General features: G+C 43.0%; 1 protein-coding gene across 1 annotated transcript; it reads right to left on the reverse strand.

Moving 5' to 3' along the window:
• Positions 1 to 9774: 9774 nt before the first annotated feature.
• Positions 9775 to 18917, reverse strand: hand2 (heart and neural crest derivatives expressed 2; the record flags this gene model as incomplete). The annotated part of the gene is made up of 2 exons (XM_083656287.1): positions 9775 to 10145; positions 18309 to 18917. 2 exons carry the CDS (start codon positions 18915 to 18917, stop codon positions 10017 to 10019), a joined length of 738 nt encoding a protein of 245 aa, XP_083512413.1. The 3' UTR covers positions 9775 to 10016.
• Between the last annotated feature and the right edge of the window lie 670 nt (positions 18918 to 19587).

The following is a 19587-nucleotide window of genomic DNA, read 5'->3' on the forward strand; positions in this document are numbered from 1 at the left end:
CATTAGCAGCTTTTATATGACTACAACACATTTAGGATAGTCTCCGTTTAGGCATGTTCTAAACTGCCTGTACCTACCTTCTTGTGTGTACTAAGTTGCCTACTATCTCACTGGTTTAAACTGCCTGTACCTACCTTCTTGTGTGTACTAAGTACGATCACAGGGGCGGTTCTAGGCCTTTTTTGGGTGGGCTTTAGCCCACCCAAAAATAGTCTCAGCCCACCGAAAAAAATTGAGGCAAAACCCCCTTTTTTTTCTTTTTTTTTCTCTCTCCAAATCCATGGTGGTCATTAGTAGCAGTTTCTGACTACACTCAATGCGCATGTTTCCCCCCCCCCCCTATGTTCTTAGGGTGGGCTGAGACAAAAATTTAGGGGGGTTCAGCTCACCCAAAAAGTTTCTAGAACCGCGGCTGCGCAGGCGCTCCCTCCTCCATCTATCTGCCTAATCCCACATCACTTCACACAGGTCACACACACAGTACAGCAGCGAAGTGGTCCTCCACAGTCCACACAATCGTTCTCCCCACTCATGATCAATGAAACTGTGAGGTGAGCATTGAGCAATCAGAGTCGTTAGTAGTTACTTAATTAGTGCATATTGATATGCAAATTAGCGCGTAACGTTGTTTCGTAGGCTAAACAAAAGAACTTGTCGCTGTGCCTGCCAGACAAACAGGTGGACTGGAGGAAGGTAGGTAGGCTACCATGGCACCAGCCAGCCATGTCATGCTAGCTCGCAGTAAAGCGGGTGTAAATGGATGCGATGTTTTTTGAGAAACATATGGGCATAAGTGACAAACATATTTTCAAACGGGTCCCTTGTTATCTGAATGAAATTAAGCCCTTCAGAATCGAAACTCCTGCTTTAGTGCTTACAGTATATTATTATCTTGTCGGAATATTATTCCAGCCAATAAGTTAGGAAGTTCCCTTTTGATTTAATTTGACTTTTGTTTTGCCTACAAAGCAAAATGTTACTTTACTTGAAACTCCCCTGAATTGATTTTGGTATTATGTATGCAAGCATAATTCTACCATATAGTAACCTGTATGCAGAATATATATAGTATATAAAGGGAAACAATTATTTTTTCATCGCTGTAAAACCACAGAACGGTAAAGAAGATATTGATGTGTGTAGTTCTTCATAGATCTAGTCTCTTCATTTTGATCTCAAAGTGCGCCAGTTTGATCCATTTTTACTTGAAACTGTACAAAATTTTCTTCCGGGGGGGCATGCCCCCGGATCCCCCTAGGGGTTCAGTGGTCCATGACCTTTGGGTGGGCTGAGCCCACCCAAATCTCTGATGCTAAAACCGCCCCTGTACGATCATACTACTTTAAATAAGCAATTTGATACTTTCCATTCTGAGCAAGGATTCTGTGCAAAAATAATTAAACGCTGGTCCCAAAGAGACGCCGGGTCTGAAAACTATTGATGGCCGTTTACTTGAAGTTTGACGGTACGTCTGTGTGTGTTTATAGAGGAGGCAGCATTCATATTCATTACAGGGACGAAGCCTCCTCTGTGTCTATAGTACAGACAGAACAGCATCACTATCCATCTGTAGTCATTCACTTCATGTTAAACCTGCAGACATACAGCTTCCTCACTCCTCTCCTGTGTGTGTGTGTGTGTGTGTGTGTGTGTGTGTGTGTGTGTGTTTGTGTGTGTGTGTGTGTGTGTGTGTGTGTGTGTGTGTGTGTGTGCGCGCGTGTGTGTGTGGGTGTGTGTGTGTGTGTGTTTGTGTTTGTGTGTGTGTGTGTGTGTGTGTGTGTTTGTGTGTGTGTGTGTGTGTGTGTGTGTGTGTGTGTGTGTGTGTGTGTGTGTGTGTGTGTGCACACGTGTGTGTGTGTGTGTGTGTGTGTGTGTGTGTGTGTGTGTGTGTTGGTCATAGTGGGGTCGTCTCTGTCTGACGCCAGCTCTCTCACTAATGATCTGCTCTCTTGTCTTGACCCGAGGCCAGAGTGAGAGCGCTAAACTCTCGCGTTAGTCTTTGTCAGGACGTGAAAAGTCCTCTCAGCTCCGCCCCCTGTCCTCTCAGCTCCGCCCCCTGCCGTCAACATACCGATGCAGATGACAGATAAGAGCTTATTTTTGACAGCTCAATCAGATAGCAGGTGAAGAGCAGGATGCATGGCTCTTTAATGGAAGATAACGTCTCAGCATTTAGATTTCAACATGACTACATGACAGCTTGTCAGGGTGGATCAGCCTCCCAACACCTCAGGACACCAACGTTCTCTACTGAAACCTACAAATACTGTAGAATAGAATAGAATAATAGAATAGAATAGAATAGAATAGAATAGAATACTTGTTATTTTATTGTTAGTAGTAGGCCAATAGCAGCAGCAGCAGTAGTAGTAGTAGTAGTAGTAGTAGTAGTAGTAGCCTGGTTATCATTGCTATGATTACTGTAATAACAATGATAACAGTAACGAGTGTAGTATTGCTGCTTGGTATTGTAACAGCAGTGTAGTATTGCTGCTTGGTGTAACAGCAGTGTATTGTAACAGCAGTGTATTGTAATAGCAGTGTATTGTAACAGCAGTGTATTGCTACTCTAATGCTAGTAAATGGTAGTAAAGCGTCCATGTTGGACATGTACAGCTGTACTGTTAGACACTTCATTTATCACCACTCAACATTCAACATTCCACTCAGTGGCTCCAGTCTGTCTGACTCTCATACTGCAGTAGGCTATAGCACAATAAGTCTGTCTGACTCTCATACTGCAGTAGGCTATAGCACAATAAGGACAGAATTCCACATAGACTAGACTAGACTAGAATAGACTAACCCTAACCCTAGATTAGCCTTAAGAACAACCCTCTATCATGTAAACCATATGGGTGGTATACTGTACCAGTAGAGTCTACATAGACCAGTAAGCACATGCCTCCCCATAGACTGATATACAACCCATATTATTTAATTTTGTAGAGAAAAAACAATGAGACAAATGATAATTGTCTAAATGCAAGGCCTTCCCTCCTGTATAAATAAAGGTTACATAAAAAAACAGAATAGAACTCAACGTACTGGTTGTCACTGTTGGCATCATTCAGAGAACCACAGTGTCAGCACATCAACATAACATCGTTGGCATCACAACAAACAGCACAACTCATCAAATCCGCCTCTACGCCGAGTCAAGCCACCATAAGCCAGTCGAGCGCAACATCATACAGTAGACTTGTAGACTGGCTAGGAGAACAGACTGACTATATAGGAAGAGGCCAACCAGTCAACAGACTGGTTGACTGGCTATAACAACAGATGGAGACTGTCGACTGTGTCTATAACAGAGCAGGTTCAGCAGCAGAAGTCAAAGTTAGAACAGTCCAGGTTCTAATGTGGCCCAGCAGATAGAGGCTGTGGCTGGTGCTGAAGTATACTATTTCATTACACCAGGGATTTAGGATGTTCCATAGTAGGCTACTAATGCTACGTGATTGGTTCCCCCGAAATCCTGGGAGCACCAATCAGCAACGGTTTTAGCGACCATGCGCTTTTCCCTTCTACATAATCAAAGTAACGGTACTTCTACGTGTATACATCACCATAGTCTATATGTGATGAAGGGTCCTTTGAACAAGAGTTAGTTTAGCAGAGAGAGAGTGAAGGAGGAGCGCTTTCTTACACAAAACCAATTGTAGATTTGAGCTTCTAGACAGTAACCTGCTGAGATGGTGTGAGAAGGACAAAGTGATAGGCAGGTATTGATATGCATTGACCTGCTGTGGGATAGTGATGTGTGGGGCTGGAAGGGGCACATGACTACTGAAGCACATGAGCTTGATCTTGATTGTGTTTAACAAGAGGTTGAAGGTAGAGAAGGCCTGTTGTCAGGAAGTGATGTAACTACTGCGTCTGGGGGAGGAGCCAGTGCCATAAAGAACTGTATCGTCAGCGTAAAGGTAAAGTCCTACTGATTGTCACACAATGTGTGAAATTTGTTCTCAGCATTTGACCCATCCTCTGGGGGAGCGGTGAGCGGCAGCGTGCGCCGCGCTCGGGAATCACATGGTGATTAAACCCCCCAATTCCAACCCTTTGATGCTGAGTGCCAAGCAGGGAGGCAAATGGGTCCCATTTTTATAGTCTTTTTGGTATGACTCGGCCGGGGATCGAACTCACGACCTCCCAGTCTCAGGGCGGACACTCAGACCACAAGGCCACTGAGCTGGTGCGTGCTAGCCTGCCGCCATCGGTGTGTGAATGGGTGAATGTACCTACTGACTGTAAAGCGCTTTGGATAAAAGCGCTATATAAATGCAGGCCATTTACCATTTACCATATCTCACCGCTATAATAAGGTGAGGGGTTCCGCACGGCTCACAGCGCGCCGCTCACAATTGCAGTTGAGCAGGCGAGTACACAAAGTGTGCGAGGCATGCTAGAAATAAGATATTTCTAGTAGATAATGTGGAGCCTAGGAGTCAACTCTGGGGTACACCCTTAATATGTCTGGGGTACACCCTTAGTGTGTCTGGGGTACACCCTTAGTGTGTCTGGGGTACACCCTTAGTGTGTCTGGGGTACACCCTTAGTGTGTCTGGGGTACACCCTTAGTGTGTCTGGGGTACACCCTTAGTGTCAGGGAGGGGCTGAGATTGCACCCTTTAAGAGAGGTGGAGGACCACGCCACACCAGAGCCACACCAGAGCCACACCAGAGCCACACCAGAGCCACACCAGAGACACACCAGAGCCACACCAGAGCCACACCAGAGACACACCAGAGCCACACCAGAGCCACACCAGAGACCCAAATATTGCCCAGCCTGCCAGCAGGGGGGGAGTGATTAACGGTGTCAATCAAAGGCCTTTGCTAAATCAATCATTATTGTGACACAGTGTTGTTGGTTAACATTATTCTCCTGTACAACTTTGACATATAAAAGAATGTCTGCTTACATTCAAGCTCAAGGAAGCCACAACGTTGATGAAAGCAGCTACGGGGAACTTTCACTTGGCTTAGTGTTTATTGTAACGCCGCCGCCCGCCTGTGATGAAAAGCGGTACTGTTCGGCCGGAACTAAATTGCATTTCCTGAACACTGAGGCTCCTCCCACTGTCAGCCTGTCTGAGCCGTGACAGGCCAGGCAGGCTTTCTCCTGAACACTCAGGCTCCTCCCACTGTCAGCCTGTCTGAGCCGTGACAGGCCAGGCAGGCCTTCACCTGAACACTGAGGCTCCGCCCACTGTCAGCCTGTCTGAGCCATGACAGGCCAGGCAGGCTTTCTCCTGAACACTCAGGCTCCTCCCACTGTCAGCCTGTCTGATTTGCTGACATGTCAGAAGTGAGGCCTCAGTATTACATTTAGACTGTTTCATAACCTCAGTATTACATTTAGACTGTTTCATAACACGTTGAAAGTTCCACGTAGCTGCTTTGAGCCTATATCAGTACCACGTACCTCTGTGTTCCACAGTAGACCGGAGTTTTCAATCTGTTTTCATTCTGCGAGATTCCTGCCTGGTCTGGAGCATGTGCATCAGAGACTTTCGCCAGCCGAGTCTGCTAACTTCCAGTTAGCGCCCTCTGCTAACTTCCAGTTAGCCCTCTGCTAACTTCCAGTTAGCCCTATGCTAACTGGAATGTGGATAAAATAATTCAAATTGATTTTGCTTGACCTTTGCCTGAACCCACGAGACGAGAAACGAGAAAGGCTTAACCGAGCTTTCGACCAGAGTGGCGCTGTTGAGCGCTGTGGCGGCTGGGAGCTCTAACGGGGAAAAAATAATATCACCAGCAGAGACTTCGGATAAAAAGAGGCATTTATGAGCAGCGTCGAGCTTTCAAACCCCTCCGTCGAGAAGCTATGAACCCTTCTGCTCTAGTAGGTGGCTTTGAAATGTTTCTGTGACACTTGTAAATACGTGCGTATCGCTGATTTAGACAGCTTGAGAGAGAGAGTCACAGGCAAGTCTATGTGGATAAGGGACTCTTGTAGACGACGTCATACCCATCATAGAGTCCGAGGGGCTAGGTGCAAGCTAGCCTTGTACCAAGACGCTGATTACATTACACTGCATTACATTGCATCAGCGTCTTGGATACTAGTCCCCTTTTCCAGTCGCCGGTTGGTTTGCCGGTTGGTTTTCCCTGATTTATGTGTCCATAAACGTTCAAATCCAACATGTAATGTACTCACCCTCAAAGCCACAGATGTTAGGAAGCTCTACGGAAGCGTCGCCGGGTCTTTGTATATTCCTTATTGTTCAATAAACGTGCATTTTATCCCAGATGTCCGAGCCAATATGCAAGACGCTCGAGCCAATATGCAATACACCTCCCAACCGCTATAGAGGCGCTGTGGCGCTGTGGCGCAGTAGAAAGCCGGTGCACTCATTCATTGCGGGACGAAGAAGTGAGGAGAAAAAGTCGGACAAGCCAACTCTGTTGCCCATGCTGAAATTTCCAAGTTGACCATGACCTATAGACCAAATCACCGTGACGTCACCATGTAAACAAATTTACTTCCGGGTACCACTTGGGGAAGGCGGCAGGTTTAAATGTGCGTGTTGTCAAATAAATGCTGTCAAACCCTCTCGTTGTTTTCGGCCGACTACTTTCAATTTAAATGGTTAAACGGTTGGTAAACATGCTTGTCCGACGTATCTAGCCTTTCTTCTGTGTTTGTTTTATGTAGTGTTAGCTAGCTAATAACGTTTGCTTGTCTGTCAAACTCGCTGTTTTTTTACGTTACAGACAGAGTAACCTCGCGTCACCAGGCTCTTCTCGGCGAGAAAGAGCCTGGTACAGACAGAGCTACTGACGCCACGTCAATTTAATTTAGCTTCAAGTCTACTCTGGTCTGGTCCAACAGGTAAATTAGCTAGTCTGGTCTCCACTAACGTTAGTGAAAGTGTTGTTATGAATATAGACCAATAGACCAAATCAGCGGGATGTTTACATTTACTTCCGGTACCCCTGGGTCCACACATTATAATGGCGGTGAACGGCACAAACTGACATGTTGAAGACAAAAACAGACAAAGAAGACAAAAATGGTTCGTCCGTGTTGTGTTGTTGTTTAATATCATTCATAACAACACTTTCACTAACGTTAGTGGAGACCAGACTAGCTAATTTACCTGTTGGACCAGACCAGAGTAGACTTGACGCTAAATTAAATTAACGCGGCGTCGGTAGCTCTGTCTGTAACGTTAACGTAACCTCGCGTCACCAGGCTCTTCTCGGCGAGAAACGTTAACGAGTCTGCAAAAAAACTGCGAGTTTGACAGACAGACAAACGTTATTAGCTAGCTAACACTACATAAAACAAACACAGAAGAAAGGCTAGATACATCGGACAAGCATGTTTACCAACCATTTAACCATTTAAATTGAAAGTAGTCGGCCGAAAACAAGGAGAGGGTTTGACAGCATTTATTTGACAACACGCACATTTAAACCTGCCGCCTTCCCCAAGTGGTACCCGGAAGTAAATTTGTTTACATGGTGACGTCACGGTGATTTGGTCTATAGTCTCGCTTGCCAGACTCTCTCCCTCTTTAGGACCCTAAAAATGTTGTAGACTAAAATAAAAACGAACGTAAATTGTGCACTCCTGCTGCTGGTAATTATCATGAGGGAAACAACCTCAAAACCAATTAAGTTCCCAGAAAAATAATCAATTACTTTTTTCTTTTTTCTTTAATGTGACTTAACACAGCTATATATCAATTTGATACTACAGATTTTCACCATGGTCTTTGATTATTGTGGCTATTTAATTATTTATTTTGTTTTTAATTCCTGGGACCTACTGTTGCATAAAACATTTTAATACAGCCTTTCTTCCTAAAGTAATGTTATTACAAAGGATGACGGACATACCAATTTCAGCAAGTCTTTTACCTCCTACTTAACTCCTCCTTTATTCTATATATTTATATATCATCATTACTTTTCAATCATTCTCACTGTGACGGTGCAAGAGAAGACTTTGACTGCCTGGAGGTCAGTGTGACAATAACAAATCAGCCTGGTTTGTATTAGTTAACACGTAACGTGGTGGTTTATTGAATTCATGACACTGTTTACATCCCATATTATTTAATATTATTTAGATCCACCACGGCACATCACAAAGACACTACGTCACCACTGTGACGTCACTGACATGTAAAACCAAACGGAGAGAGCGGAGAGAGAGAGAGAGAGAGAGAGAGAGAGAGAGAGAGAGAGAGAGAGAGAGAGAGAGAGAGAGAGAGAGAGAGAGAGAGAGAGAGAGAGAGAGACTTCACATACACCTTGTAGTCCTAAAGAGATTCAACAGTAGCCTAAGTGTTACTCCATTGTCCTTCAGCGGAGCGGCTGTTTGGGTCTTCAGTCCTTCTAACGGCCACATTGCACATAAATATATTCCCTTAAATAAAGCGGCGAGCGGGACAGCACACCGTGCGTGTGTGTGTGTGTGTGTGTGTGTGTGTGCGTGCGTGTGTGTGTGTGTGTGTGTGTGTGTGCGTGTGTGTGTGTGTGTGTGTGTGTGTGTGTGTGTGTGTGTGTGTGTGTGTGTGTGTGTGTGTGTGTGTGTGTGAGAGAGAGAGAGAGAGAGAGAGAGAGAGAGAGAGAGAGAGAGAGAGAGAGAGAGAGAGAGAGAGAGAGAGAGAGAGAGAGTTGCGCCCATTCCTGGTTGATATTCCGTTCTGAATAAGAGCGTCCAGCCTATTGAAAAATCTGGCAGTTTATAATTGCTCCCTAGCTTGCTTATCGGAAACGTAGAGCTGAACAGTTACGTGATCTATTTTGGCCCGGAAGTGAGTTTCCTATTCATTTTCTCTATAGACATTTCGAAAAATCCTTATAACGAGTTTTAAGGCTGGAACCAAGGCAACCCGTGACCTACTGTATCGTGAGTGTCAGTGACCATAAAAATATCAGTTGGAGCGAAAATAAAAAATAACATCGGGTGAAAAAACGAATTTTCGATTGTTTTCCCTGTCTTTATTTTTTGTTTGTGCTCCAAGTGAAATGTTTTATGATCACTCACGATTAGTAGGTCACGGGGTGGCTTGGTTCCAGCCTTAAAACTCGTTAAGGTAAAAAACTATGCAAATCTATGTGATGATGGATGGGTTATACCATATAAAAATTGATTTCTGTATGTCAAGTGATTTACGCATAAACATAAAAAAAAAAAAAAAAATGTTAAGGTTTTTGTTGTTGTTAGAAAATGAATGGGAAACTCACTTCCGGGGCAAGACATGTCACGTTGCTGTTGAGCTCTAATAGGCTATAGGCCTACGGCCTGCATGATCTGGTAGAATATGACTTTTATAGCGCCTTTATGACTCAGCCAGGTCCACTTTTCAATGCATTCCAATCCACCATGCAACAAATAGGCTATTTCAATAAAATGACAACTTATACAGTTGGTTCACACAGTGGTGGTGTATATTATAGGCTGTTTTGGCTGAAGAAAGACGAATAATATGCGATCAAACGGCAATTATAATTTTTTTTATTTAGCCTATAGCCTACTAGAATGTAAAATCAACAACAACAACAACAATAACAATAATAATAATAATAAAAGTAGTAATAATAATAATAATAATAACATAATTGTTATTATTATTATTATTATTATTATTATTATTATTATTATTGTTGTTGTTGTTGTTATTATTACTATTATTGTTATAGTTCTGAAAGACCTATTCATATAATTTTGCAGGTAGGCTACCAATGTGAGACAATAATTTGAAATATTTAACTGCAGCACATTACGCCCTCAGGTAGGCTATGTCCCGTCACCGATAAGCATGGCCACCAAATTGAACTGCCACATTTGAGTGTCATATAGGAAAGCGAGTGCAGCGCTGTGTCTGAAGTGCAGGGCAGCACTGTGTCTGGAGTGCAGGGCTTGGAGAAAGATGACTGCCATACAGTTCAACAGACTGCACATTGTCCCGTCATCCTCTCATTCCGACAACAGACATGCGGGCAGAATGGAAGTAGTCCACTAGGAACAGAGACAGACAGAGAGCTATATGCTATTGTTTGAGTTCCAGGGCCCACACATGTTGAGGCCAGCCTGTCCGTCCTTTAGTCTTCTTATCGCCAACTGACGATGACGATGATGACGATGAAGAAGATGATGACGTTGTCTTCAGGACCTCCACCTGCATGGAGAAAGAAGACACTTTTAATTATTCTTATTGGCATTAAGTGAGTAGGCTAGTGGTGTATATAGTAGGCTAGCAGCATATATTAGCCTAAGTAGTAGCAGTAGCTATAGTTGGCCTAATAACATTATTATTATTATTATTATTTTATTATTATTATTATTATTATTATTATTATTATTGATGTTATTAGGCTAGCCTATTATAGTGCTGTTGTTGTTGTTGTTGTTGTTGTTGTTGTTGTTGTTGTTGTTGTTGTTGTTGTTGCTGCTGCTGTTCCCGTCGTTGTTATCATTAATACAACACTAATATTGCTTGACTGCTGGAACAACATCAATAACATAAGAAGATGAACAAATTGTTCCTGAACAAAATGTCCTCTTTGGGTCAGGTTTCCAGATGAGACTCAAGCTGCCCAGGCTGTATAGGCCCAGGCTGTAGGCCCAGGCTGTAGGCTGTGCAGGCTATCTGGTTCAGAGAAGCACCATGATGGACAGAGCAGGTCCACATCGGTTTTGTATTCAGACAGTCAAACCCTGAAGTCCACACTGTCAGCCCTCAGCCACAGGAGGCTGCCTGCTGCACTGTCAGCCCTCAGCCACAGGAGGCTGCCTGCCTGCCTGCCTGCCTGCCTGCCAAAAATCACCAGAGTGTCTGAAAATATACCCTACGACGTCAGGGGGTTAACATGCATTGGCCCTATCAAATAAACCAATAGGCTTAAATAACATGAAATGAAATAAAGCGCAGCCAAATAGTCAATGGACGGCCCAACACTTTGTTCTACTGCAGCTACAATAAAACAGCCATAATTATGGGCTGCTATATACGTCATTTAGCCTGCAGCTGCCAGGACAGGAGGAGCTAATGCCGATATACGTCATTTTCTCTAGTCTTATATAATCTATCTAGCCTATGAAAAGATGATATAGGCTAACACATTTTCTTAATATGATCTAAATAGCAGTTTTCAGTGGATGAGCCATCCACTGAAAACTGCTCCCCCTGCCAGCAAGCCACACGACATTTGAAATAAAGACATGAATAAATGAATAATATTGTGCATGCTTGGTGGATCATGCTGCCGAATGTATCAGGAGACTTCAGCAATTTGAAACAGCAGTTTCTTCGTGGTCCACCATGTAGCCTATTGCGAGAAGAAAGGAAACACGAATCTGCCAGAATTCAGGGTGACTTTGGCCTCCTGTCGGTACGAGAAAACATAAGGTAGAGCTATACGTCAAATAAAGATCGATTGCATTGTCGTAAATGAAATCCGAGATAATTAGGCTATAAGCTATCCGCGGATTCATTTCTTTAAAATTGATTCGAATCGTAAAGATATTGCAGTTCACACCGGATACCATTATCTCAGAAACCTGCTTTCATGAATCAAAATAATATATAGCCTAGAAGTCTTCAGACCACAAGCTGATGTCCGGTTTTACTTTATAGGCAAATTTTGTGTTGCGATGTGGTGATATGGTATGGTATGGTATGGTATGGTATGGTATGGTATGGATATGGTATGGTATAGTATGGTATATGGCATGGTATATGGTATGGTATGGCATATGGTATGGTATATATGGCATGGTATGGTGGTATGGTATGGTATATATGGTATGGTATATATGGCATGGTATGGTATGGCATATGCCATACCATACCATATGGTATGGTATGGTATGGCATTCCAATCTTATTCTATTCTAATCCCCGTTTTATTCGATTCTAATTTCCGCAGCATTCTCCGGCTGCAAGCCGAAATATTTTTCTATTTCCTTTCTATAGGCTTAAACTCTCTCTCTGAGGTTATCTGCTTTTCAGCCGACTTGCCGTAAATAAATAAATAAATAAATAAATAAATAAATAAATAAATAAATAACATAACATAACATAACATAACATAACACAATATAACATAAAAGACAACAACAAAAGAGCCGTTTTTCTGCGTGTCTGCGACAATGGGTTTCTGCACATCAATTATAGGCCTATAGTAATCCCAATGACACGCAGAGCCATATGAACCACACGGAATAGATTTTTTTTAACACAGGCCGGAGATTATCGATCCAATGTAGAAAGAGTTCATGGGCCCAAATAGTATTAAATTAAATTATAATAACACGCTATGAAGTACATTATTATGAGTTATAACCCCTTATGATAATATTTTATTGCAATAGTCATCAGACAAACATGTAGAAATTACATTTAATTTCATCTTATTACTTGTTTCCATGCATGCATGAAGTATTCAACCCTCTACATTTCCAGCCTGTTTATTGGCTATATTATGTTGTGAGTGATTATAATAATCACTCACAATGTGATTATAGTGTTAATATACTATAATGCCGTATGGCTATATGAGCGCCACATCGACTAGCACTATAGCCAGCCCAGCATTACCCAACACTTTAACACACATATATTTTAGTGTTTAGACAAAGTCCGCGTTCCGCAGGGATTCCATCCACCATTCATTTTTCCATCTCGTAAAATGTTTATAAAAATAGTTTTACCTGCAAACCAAGCGATTTAGCTCTGTATAGAATCAGGAGAGACTATATAGGCTAACACTAGAACATAACTTTTTTTTAGAGATATACGTGACATGTTTCCAATCTCAGTGTCATGCAGGTTGAGCCTCTCAGGCTGCAGCACTGCACTCTGTCTGACTTTCTGTCATCCTGCTAACGCATCACATGACCAAAATATACCACTATCTCCTGTACATCTCTGTGTGTTTGTTATTATTATTATTATTATTATTATTATTATTATTATTATTATTATTATTATTATTGAAACATTAACTATTAAACTATTAATGTCAATGGAAAAAGTTGGCTGACTAATTCAGCCACATTTGCCTGCAGGTCATTTAGCAGCGAGCCGAAATTTAGGTCAATTAGGCGACATTTAGGTCGCCTAATTGAAACTAATTGTACAACCATGTTGATGCTGCATGTCTCCCTGCTCATCTCGCGAAGAATTAAAAGAGATTTTCTATCAGAACATTTAAGGGCACTGCGGAGCGCGGACCTCCGCCAAGGTTCTATCAGAACATTTAGAACCATGAAGGGCACTGCGGAGCGCGGACCTCCGCCAAGGTTCTATCAGAACATTTAGAACCATGAAGGGCACTGCGGAGAACATTTAGAACCATGAAGGGCACTGCGGAGCGCGGACCTCCGCCAAGGTTCGTGCTATTGTTGCTTGTTTGTGAGCTGGATCGGATCCGCTCCAAAATGTAATGGATTCATCATTGGCCCATGCTATACACACGCTGCACCCTTCCACCAAGTTTCATGAAAATCAGCCGAAGTCCCCCCTCCCCCCCCCCCCCCCCCCCCCCCACACACACACATGCAGTCCTGCCTATAGACAAACAAACGGCACTGAAAACATGTAAGCTCTATGGCGGATAATGTTACCAAATGATCAGACCTGCATGGCGCGAAAAGGGAAAGGTTATCTTCTTAGGCCACAACAAGCGCACATTTAAACGTCTCTGACATGGATCCCATAATAGCGCTTCTTGATTTTTTTGTAACGTTTTTGACTCGTTTTTGGTTTTTGGACATTTTATTGTATTGTATGGGCCTATCTTATTTATATGTTATTGTTTTATTGCCTATTTATATTCTTCTTATAGGCCTATGTCTCTATATTTATATATTTTTTCCTATGAAGGTGCAGCAACTACTCATCCCCCCCAGGGATCAATAAAGTATTTCTGATTCTGATATGTGATTCCTGGCCTTGGTGAGGGCTGTCGATGCCTCCTTGTTGGGCAACCTGATGATCAGTAAAGCTATGAGGCTATATATATACAACAACATATGGTGACGAAGAAATCCACATCAGACAGGATGGAAGTTGGAACAACATATTATTGGCCTATGTCCTATTATACTGCATTCATATGGAAGGCATAGTTTAGTGCACGTGGAAAGTAGTAGTAGTATTAGTAGTAGTATTAGTAGTAGTAGTAGTTGTTGTAGTAACGTTTTTGGCTTCAGTACTGATTTCGGAATCAAAGGCTACCCCCTTTACCCGACATTTTGGTTAGAAAAATAAACCATATGATGGCATGATGATATCCTGTGCATTTGAAGAATATAACATTACACATAGAAATGCAGTGAATAGTTCCTCCTGAGTAGCCTATTTATTTTAACACAATGTGGCAGTACACAATTTCAGTCCAGTCTGGACGTCAGTGTGTTACAAAACAGCATGACAGCAAATTCGTTTGCATTTAATACAATTTGTGTGCTAAAGTTGTAATTTTAATTTGGTTTAATATCAGCAGGTTCACAGTTTATCAATGTGTTATTATCATTAATTAAACTATACTGTAAAATACCTCCCCTAATTCAATGATAGTTAATTGTATATGAACTATGAACAGACCAATCTGCAGCAGCTTCATGCAAATAGCATAGAATGTATGCCAATGTTACAAGTAAACAATGTCTCAAAATAGATATTTAAAAAAAACACGATTTATTGTTAAATTTTCCCATTTTCTCTCTTTTCACTTTCTCTCAACTACCCCCTGTAGTACCTCCACGTACCCCTAGGGGTACACGTACCCCAATTTGAGAAACGCGGGCTAATATATTATATATTAGCCGATTTGGGGGCCCTGTGCATTTGCACATGCACAGAAACGGCTCTAGTGTACAATATGTAAAACAATAGTTTATCTATAGGCCGACTAGTTGTTACAGTAGGCTATATGTTATACTACTATACTACTATTACTACTACTACTACTATAGTAGCCTACACCTGCTGTAGGTCTATGTTATAGTGTAGGCTATGGGCCTACTATAGCCCCAGTAGACAGTGTCCTATGGTGTGTGCATTTGAATCCAGAGCTCTGGCTTTCTGAAAGGGTTGACATGAGTTATTAACAGGACTATATCCTCCTATTAGCCAGTGATGTTAGGGTGAAACGTGACGGAAAATGGCTTTCTGGCTTCAATTAAACTCCATACTCCCTATAGGGAGCCAGTTAGCTACAGACAGGAAATAACTATTCTATTCTATTCTATTCTATTCTATTCTATTCTATTCTATTCTATTCTATTCTATTCTATTCTAGTATTTCCTATTGGCAGTGTGTTAGGTTACAGTAAATAACTATTCTATTATATTTGCTCATTTATTATTTGATGTTATTTCTCTGTTGAAACGTGGTTTACATGTTATCCCTGTTTAAGCTTTAAGATTAAGAGAAAAACGTCATATTTGTCACTGTCACTTGCTGTTTAGGATATTGTGAGACAGTGGGGCATGGTGTACTGATGGAGTCACTATACACGAAACGACTTACTTCTGTTTGTAGCCTACCTACTAAGTAAAAGGAGGATATGACCTCCAGTCAGTGGAGAGAAAAAAACATTATTATTATTATTATTATTATTATTATTATTATTATTATGATTATTATTATTATTATTATTATTATTAGCAACAGCAATATTAATACTACTTTTCATATTAATGCTCATATTAATATTAATATTACGCATATATTGATATTAGGCTAATATGTTTTTTCTTTGTTTAAAATGCAATCGTTATATAACTTGCAGCATTTTCATACTAATTCTGATCAATATTATAGAATTACATGCATTTCGGCTATAGTCTAATAATGTCTATATGCAAGTCCAGTAAATGACAGTTTAGGTGAGTTTACAGCTCTGTGCTTCATATAATAAATCCAGAACACATAGCCTTATGAAGGAGCCAGCGGATATGGGCAGTATATAAGCATGCAGAGCTGGGACCAAAACTGTCGATATAGGGGGCTGTAAAAGCATGAAAACTATGTCGATAATATAGGGGGTTGTAAGGATGAAAAGCATGAAAACTATGTCGATAATATAGGGGGTTGTCAGGATGAAAAGCATGAAAACTAGCGCTGCTGCAATAATAGTGGGTCTATGGCTGACCCCTGGCCCTTATATAGCTGGCTCCAAGCCAACTGAGGATGCATGGCAACCACCAAAACAGACTTCTGACTCTTAAACCCTCTGGATGACATCACCATGTAAACAACAACACTGCTGTTGGATAATAGAATGTATAATGTATAACTGCGTACAAATGTAATATAGCACAATAGCACAACTGAAGTTTAAAATGCTCGCTGTGTCCATTATGATAAATAATTGGGTATATTTGTCTGTTGGCTCCCTGATTCTTTCAGTGTTTTTATTTCTTTAAATGTCTTCCTCAAATAAAGGCTAATACAGGCTATTTCTTATCTCTCTGATAGGCATGCGCAATCTGTTTAGGCTAGCCGCTATAGGCTATGTGTCAGGCATTCCAGCACATGCACCCCCCCCCCCCCCCCCCCCCTCTCTCTCTCTCTCTCTCTCTCTCTCTCTCTCTCTGCTTCACCATGCAGCCCGGCGTCTGTGTTTCACTGGCTTTAAGGGCACCTAGCTGCATCAGTCTGTTATGGAGAGAATGGGCACAGTAATCTTTTAGTAACATAAGCCTACATGTTTACTTGAATGCGCCATCAGGCCGGGTTAGTCTATTTGTTATTATTTTCAGTTATTAAAAAAAAACTCAACAGTGATGTAATTGAACAGTGAGAGTGTAGGCCTATAGATCGGTGGCAAAATGTATTGTTAGACATATATAATGTTTTGCAGGCGCATCTTTCCATCCAGAGTAACGGCCTATCGCACAACACCATATAGCAAACAAGAGAAAAGAAAAAAGGATTGAATGAAATCCGCATTTACTCATCTCCTTTATTTTTTTTCGGTAGCCTAAAAACATTAAAAATAAATAAAAGATTGTTATATCGATACAGGCTAGTAGGCCTACCGATGCGACTGTTTTACGCCATTCTAAAATAATTTCAGCGATGCTGTCTGTCTGCTCTGAGCCTTTGTTTTGTTTATCATTATTTATTCTGGAGAGGTCGTACATGTCTCCCTTTAAAAAACGTGCAGAATTAATGCTGTCTTGCTCCTAAATTAAACAAGAATATTCTATTAAATTCGGCACATAAATAATCCAGTAAGGAGCGCTTTGGTCCATATAGACTATTTCCCTCCCACCCTGCCCGCTGCTTGCCGCCCAGCTCGTCTTTTGATGGAGGAACACCGTGGGAACCATGGGCGAAACTTTACACTATTGAAAGAAAGGTGTGCTGTTTCTGGGCTATAGTATATAGCCTATATCAAATTGAAAAGCGGTGAGTTTAATGTATGTTTGCCGATAAGCAAGGTCACAATACATTGGCAGATTTATGAATGGAGTTTGGCGTCATTTTCTATGTCGTATACGGCTGGCTAATTTAATCAAGGAATGCTGTGAATGTGTTTTATTCTACTGTTTCTCTATTCCTCTCCATCCCCTCTGCTCTGTCTTCAGACGTATAGGCCTGTTTCATCACCATGCCAATGTAGGCTATAGTTTTACATAATGACCTCTGCTCCCTACTAATTAACATGTTATAAGGCAAACAACCACAACACACAAATGTCAATTACTATATTTTCAGAAAAGCAATGACATTATGTTTTTTTCTCGCCCTCACAAAACCATATTTGGATTGCTGTGTGGTAGGGCCTATACTGTCTTATAGTGAATTTAAATCAGGAATCCTATTCATGTCAAGTTAAACTCAATTCTATTCTATTCTATTCTATTCTAAATAAAAGATGTGAGCTGGTTTAGCCTCCTGTAGAAGTGAAGTCTGCTAGGCTCATTGTTTTGCTCTCTCCTGCGTCTGCATGCTTGGTACATTTGAGCAGCATATCTCCCCAATTGAAGTCACTCTTGTGACTTCTCTCCTTCAGAAAACGGCTTGAATTGAATAGGCTATATAGACAATATGTTTTAAGTGTGCATGCTTCGCCGATACGCAAGGCAATTCATTAGCCTGCAGACCTTTTAACCATTTCTCCACACGAGTGAGAAGGAGCTTGCCGCTGGGGACATCCCTTGTTTTGAATGTTTCAGATAACAGGCTCAGCTATCAAGCCGTCAGATATAACTTGTTTTGGGTTTGCCAGTCCAGATATAGGCTAGCTATAGTAGCCTGTAGCCGTCAGTGATAGCTCGATCGGCATAAAGCGCTCTCTCTCTCCCTCTGTCTCTCTGTCTTACCGCCTCTCTCTTCCGTCGCTCCTCCCGGGCCTCGGTCTTCTTGAGCTCGGCCTTGAAGGCTTGCGTGTCTCCGTGCTGGCCGTCCTTGTCCAGGATGTCCATCAGGTAGGAGATGTAGGATGTGGCCAGGCGCAGCGTCTTGATCTTGGACAGCTTGGTGTCGGCGGGCACGTTGGGAATGCACTCCCGCAGCTCCGCGAAGGCCGAGTTGATGCTCTGAGTCCGCCGCCGCTCCTTACGGTTGGCCGTGGGTCTCCGCTTCACGGGGCGGCCGTGTGTGTGTGCGTGGTGGTGCATGCCGCCCACCGGGGCTCCGCTCACCGCCAGCCCGGCCCCAGGCACCATCCCGCCGGGGCCGTAGTGGTGATGGTGGTGGTGCGGGTCCAGGCCCGGGCCGGAGCCGCCGCCGGTGCCGTGGTACTCGGGGCTGTAGCCGGGCGCCAGGCCGTACTCGGTGGGCGACATGTCCGCGTGGCTGATCAGCCAGCTGGTGAAGTACGGAGGAGCCCCGGTGTCCCCCTGACAGCGACCCGCCGCCGCCTGCAGGGAATAGTGGCTCTCGTGGTGGTGCATGACCGGGTGGTGAGGGAAGCCCGACACCAGACTCATAGTGACACACGCACACGCACACGCACACGCACAGACACACACACACACACACACACACACACACACACACACACACACACACACACACACACACACACACACACACACACACACACACACACACACACACACACACACACACACACACACACACACACACACACACACACACGTATGCGCGCAGAGATGCTGCAGCAGCGAGCTCGCCTGTGCAGGTCAGCGATCCAGTCCAGATGTGTGCATGGTGGAAGAATAGGATACTGGTTCCCACCGTGTGAACCAGTAGGCTATCCTAACCGACCCGGTCCTCCTAGGCCCAGCAGGCCCGCAGCGGCTTCCCCAAGCAAGCCCGTCTTCCCCCCTCTCGGACGGTCCTCCTCTCCGGTTACACAGTCACCAGAGTGCGTAGGCTATTCCTCTCTGCCTCATCTTCCTATGGGTGTTGTTAGTAGGCGACACACTCAAAACCGTTTGGCAAGGCAGGACCTGCAGTGCCGGGGCAGGCACGACATCAACACTATGGCTCACACTGAGCTATGGTAAAGCCAGCACGCCCGTATACAGAGAGAGAGAGAGAGAGAGAGAGAGAGAGAGAGAGGGAGAGAGAGGAGCGAGAGACTACTACTACCGGGGAGGAAGCTGTGACGTCACGACCTCCACCAACCAATAG

Source organism: Poromitra crassiceps, assembly GCF_964638095.1.
Source record: "Poromitra crassiceps genome assembly, chromosome: 19".
Taxonomy (NCBI): domain Eukaryota; kingdom Metazoa; phylum Chordata; class Actinopteri; order Beryciformes; family Melamphaidae; genus Poromitra; species Poromitra crassiceps.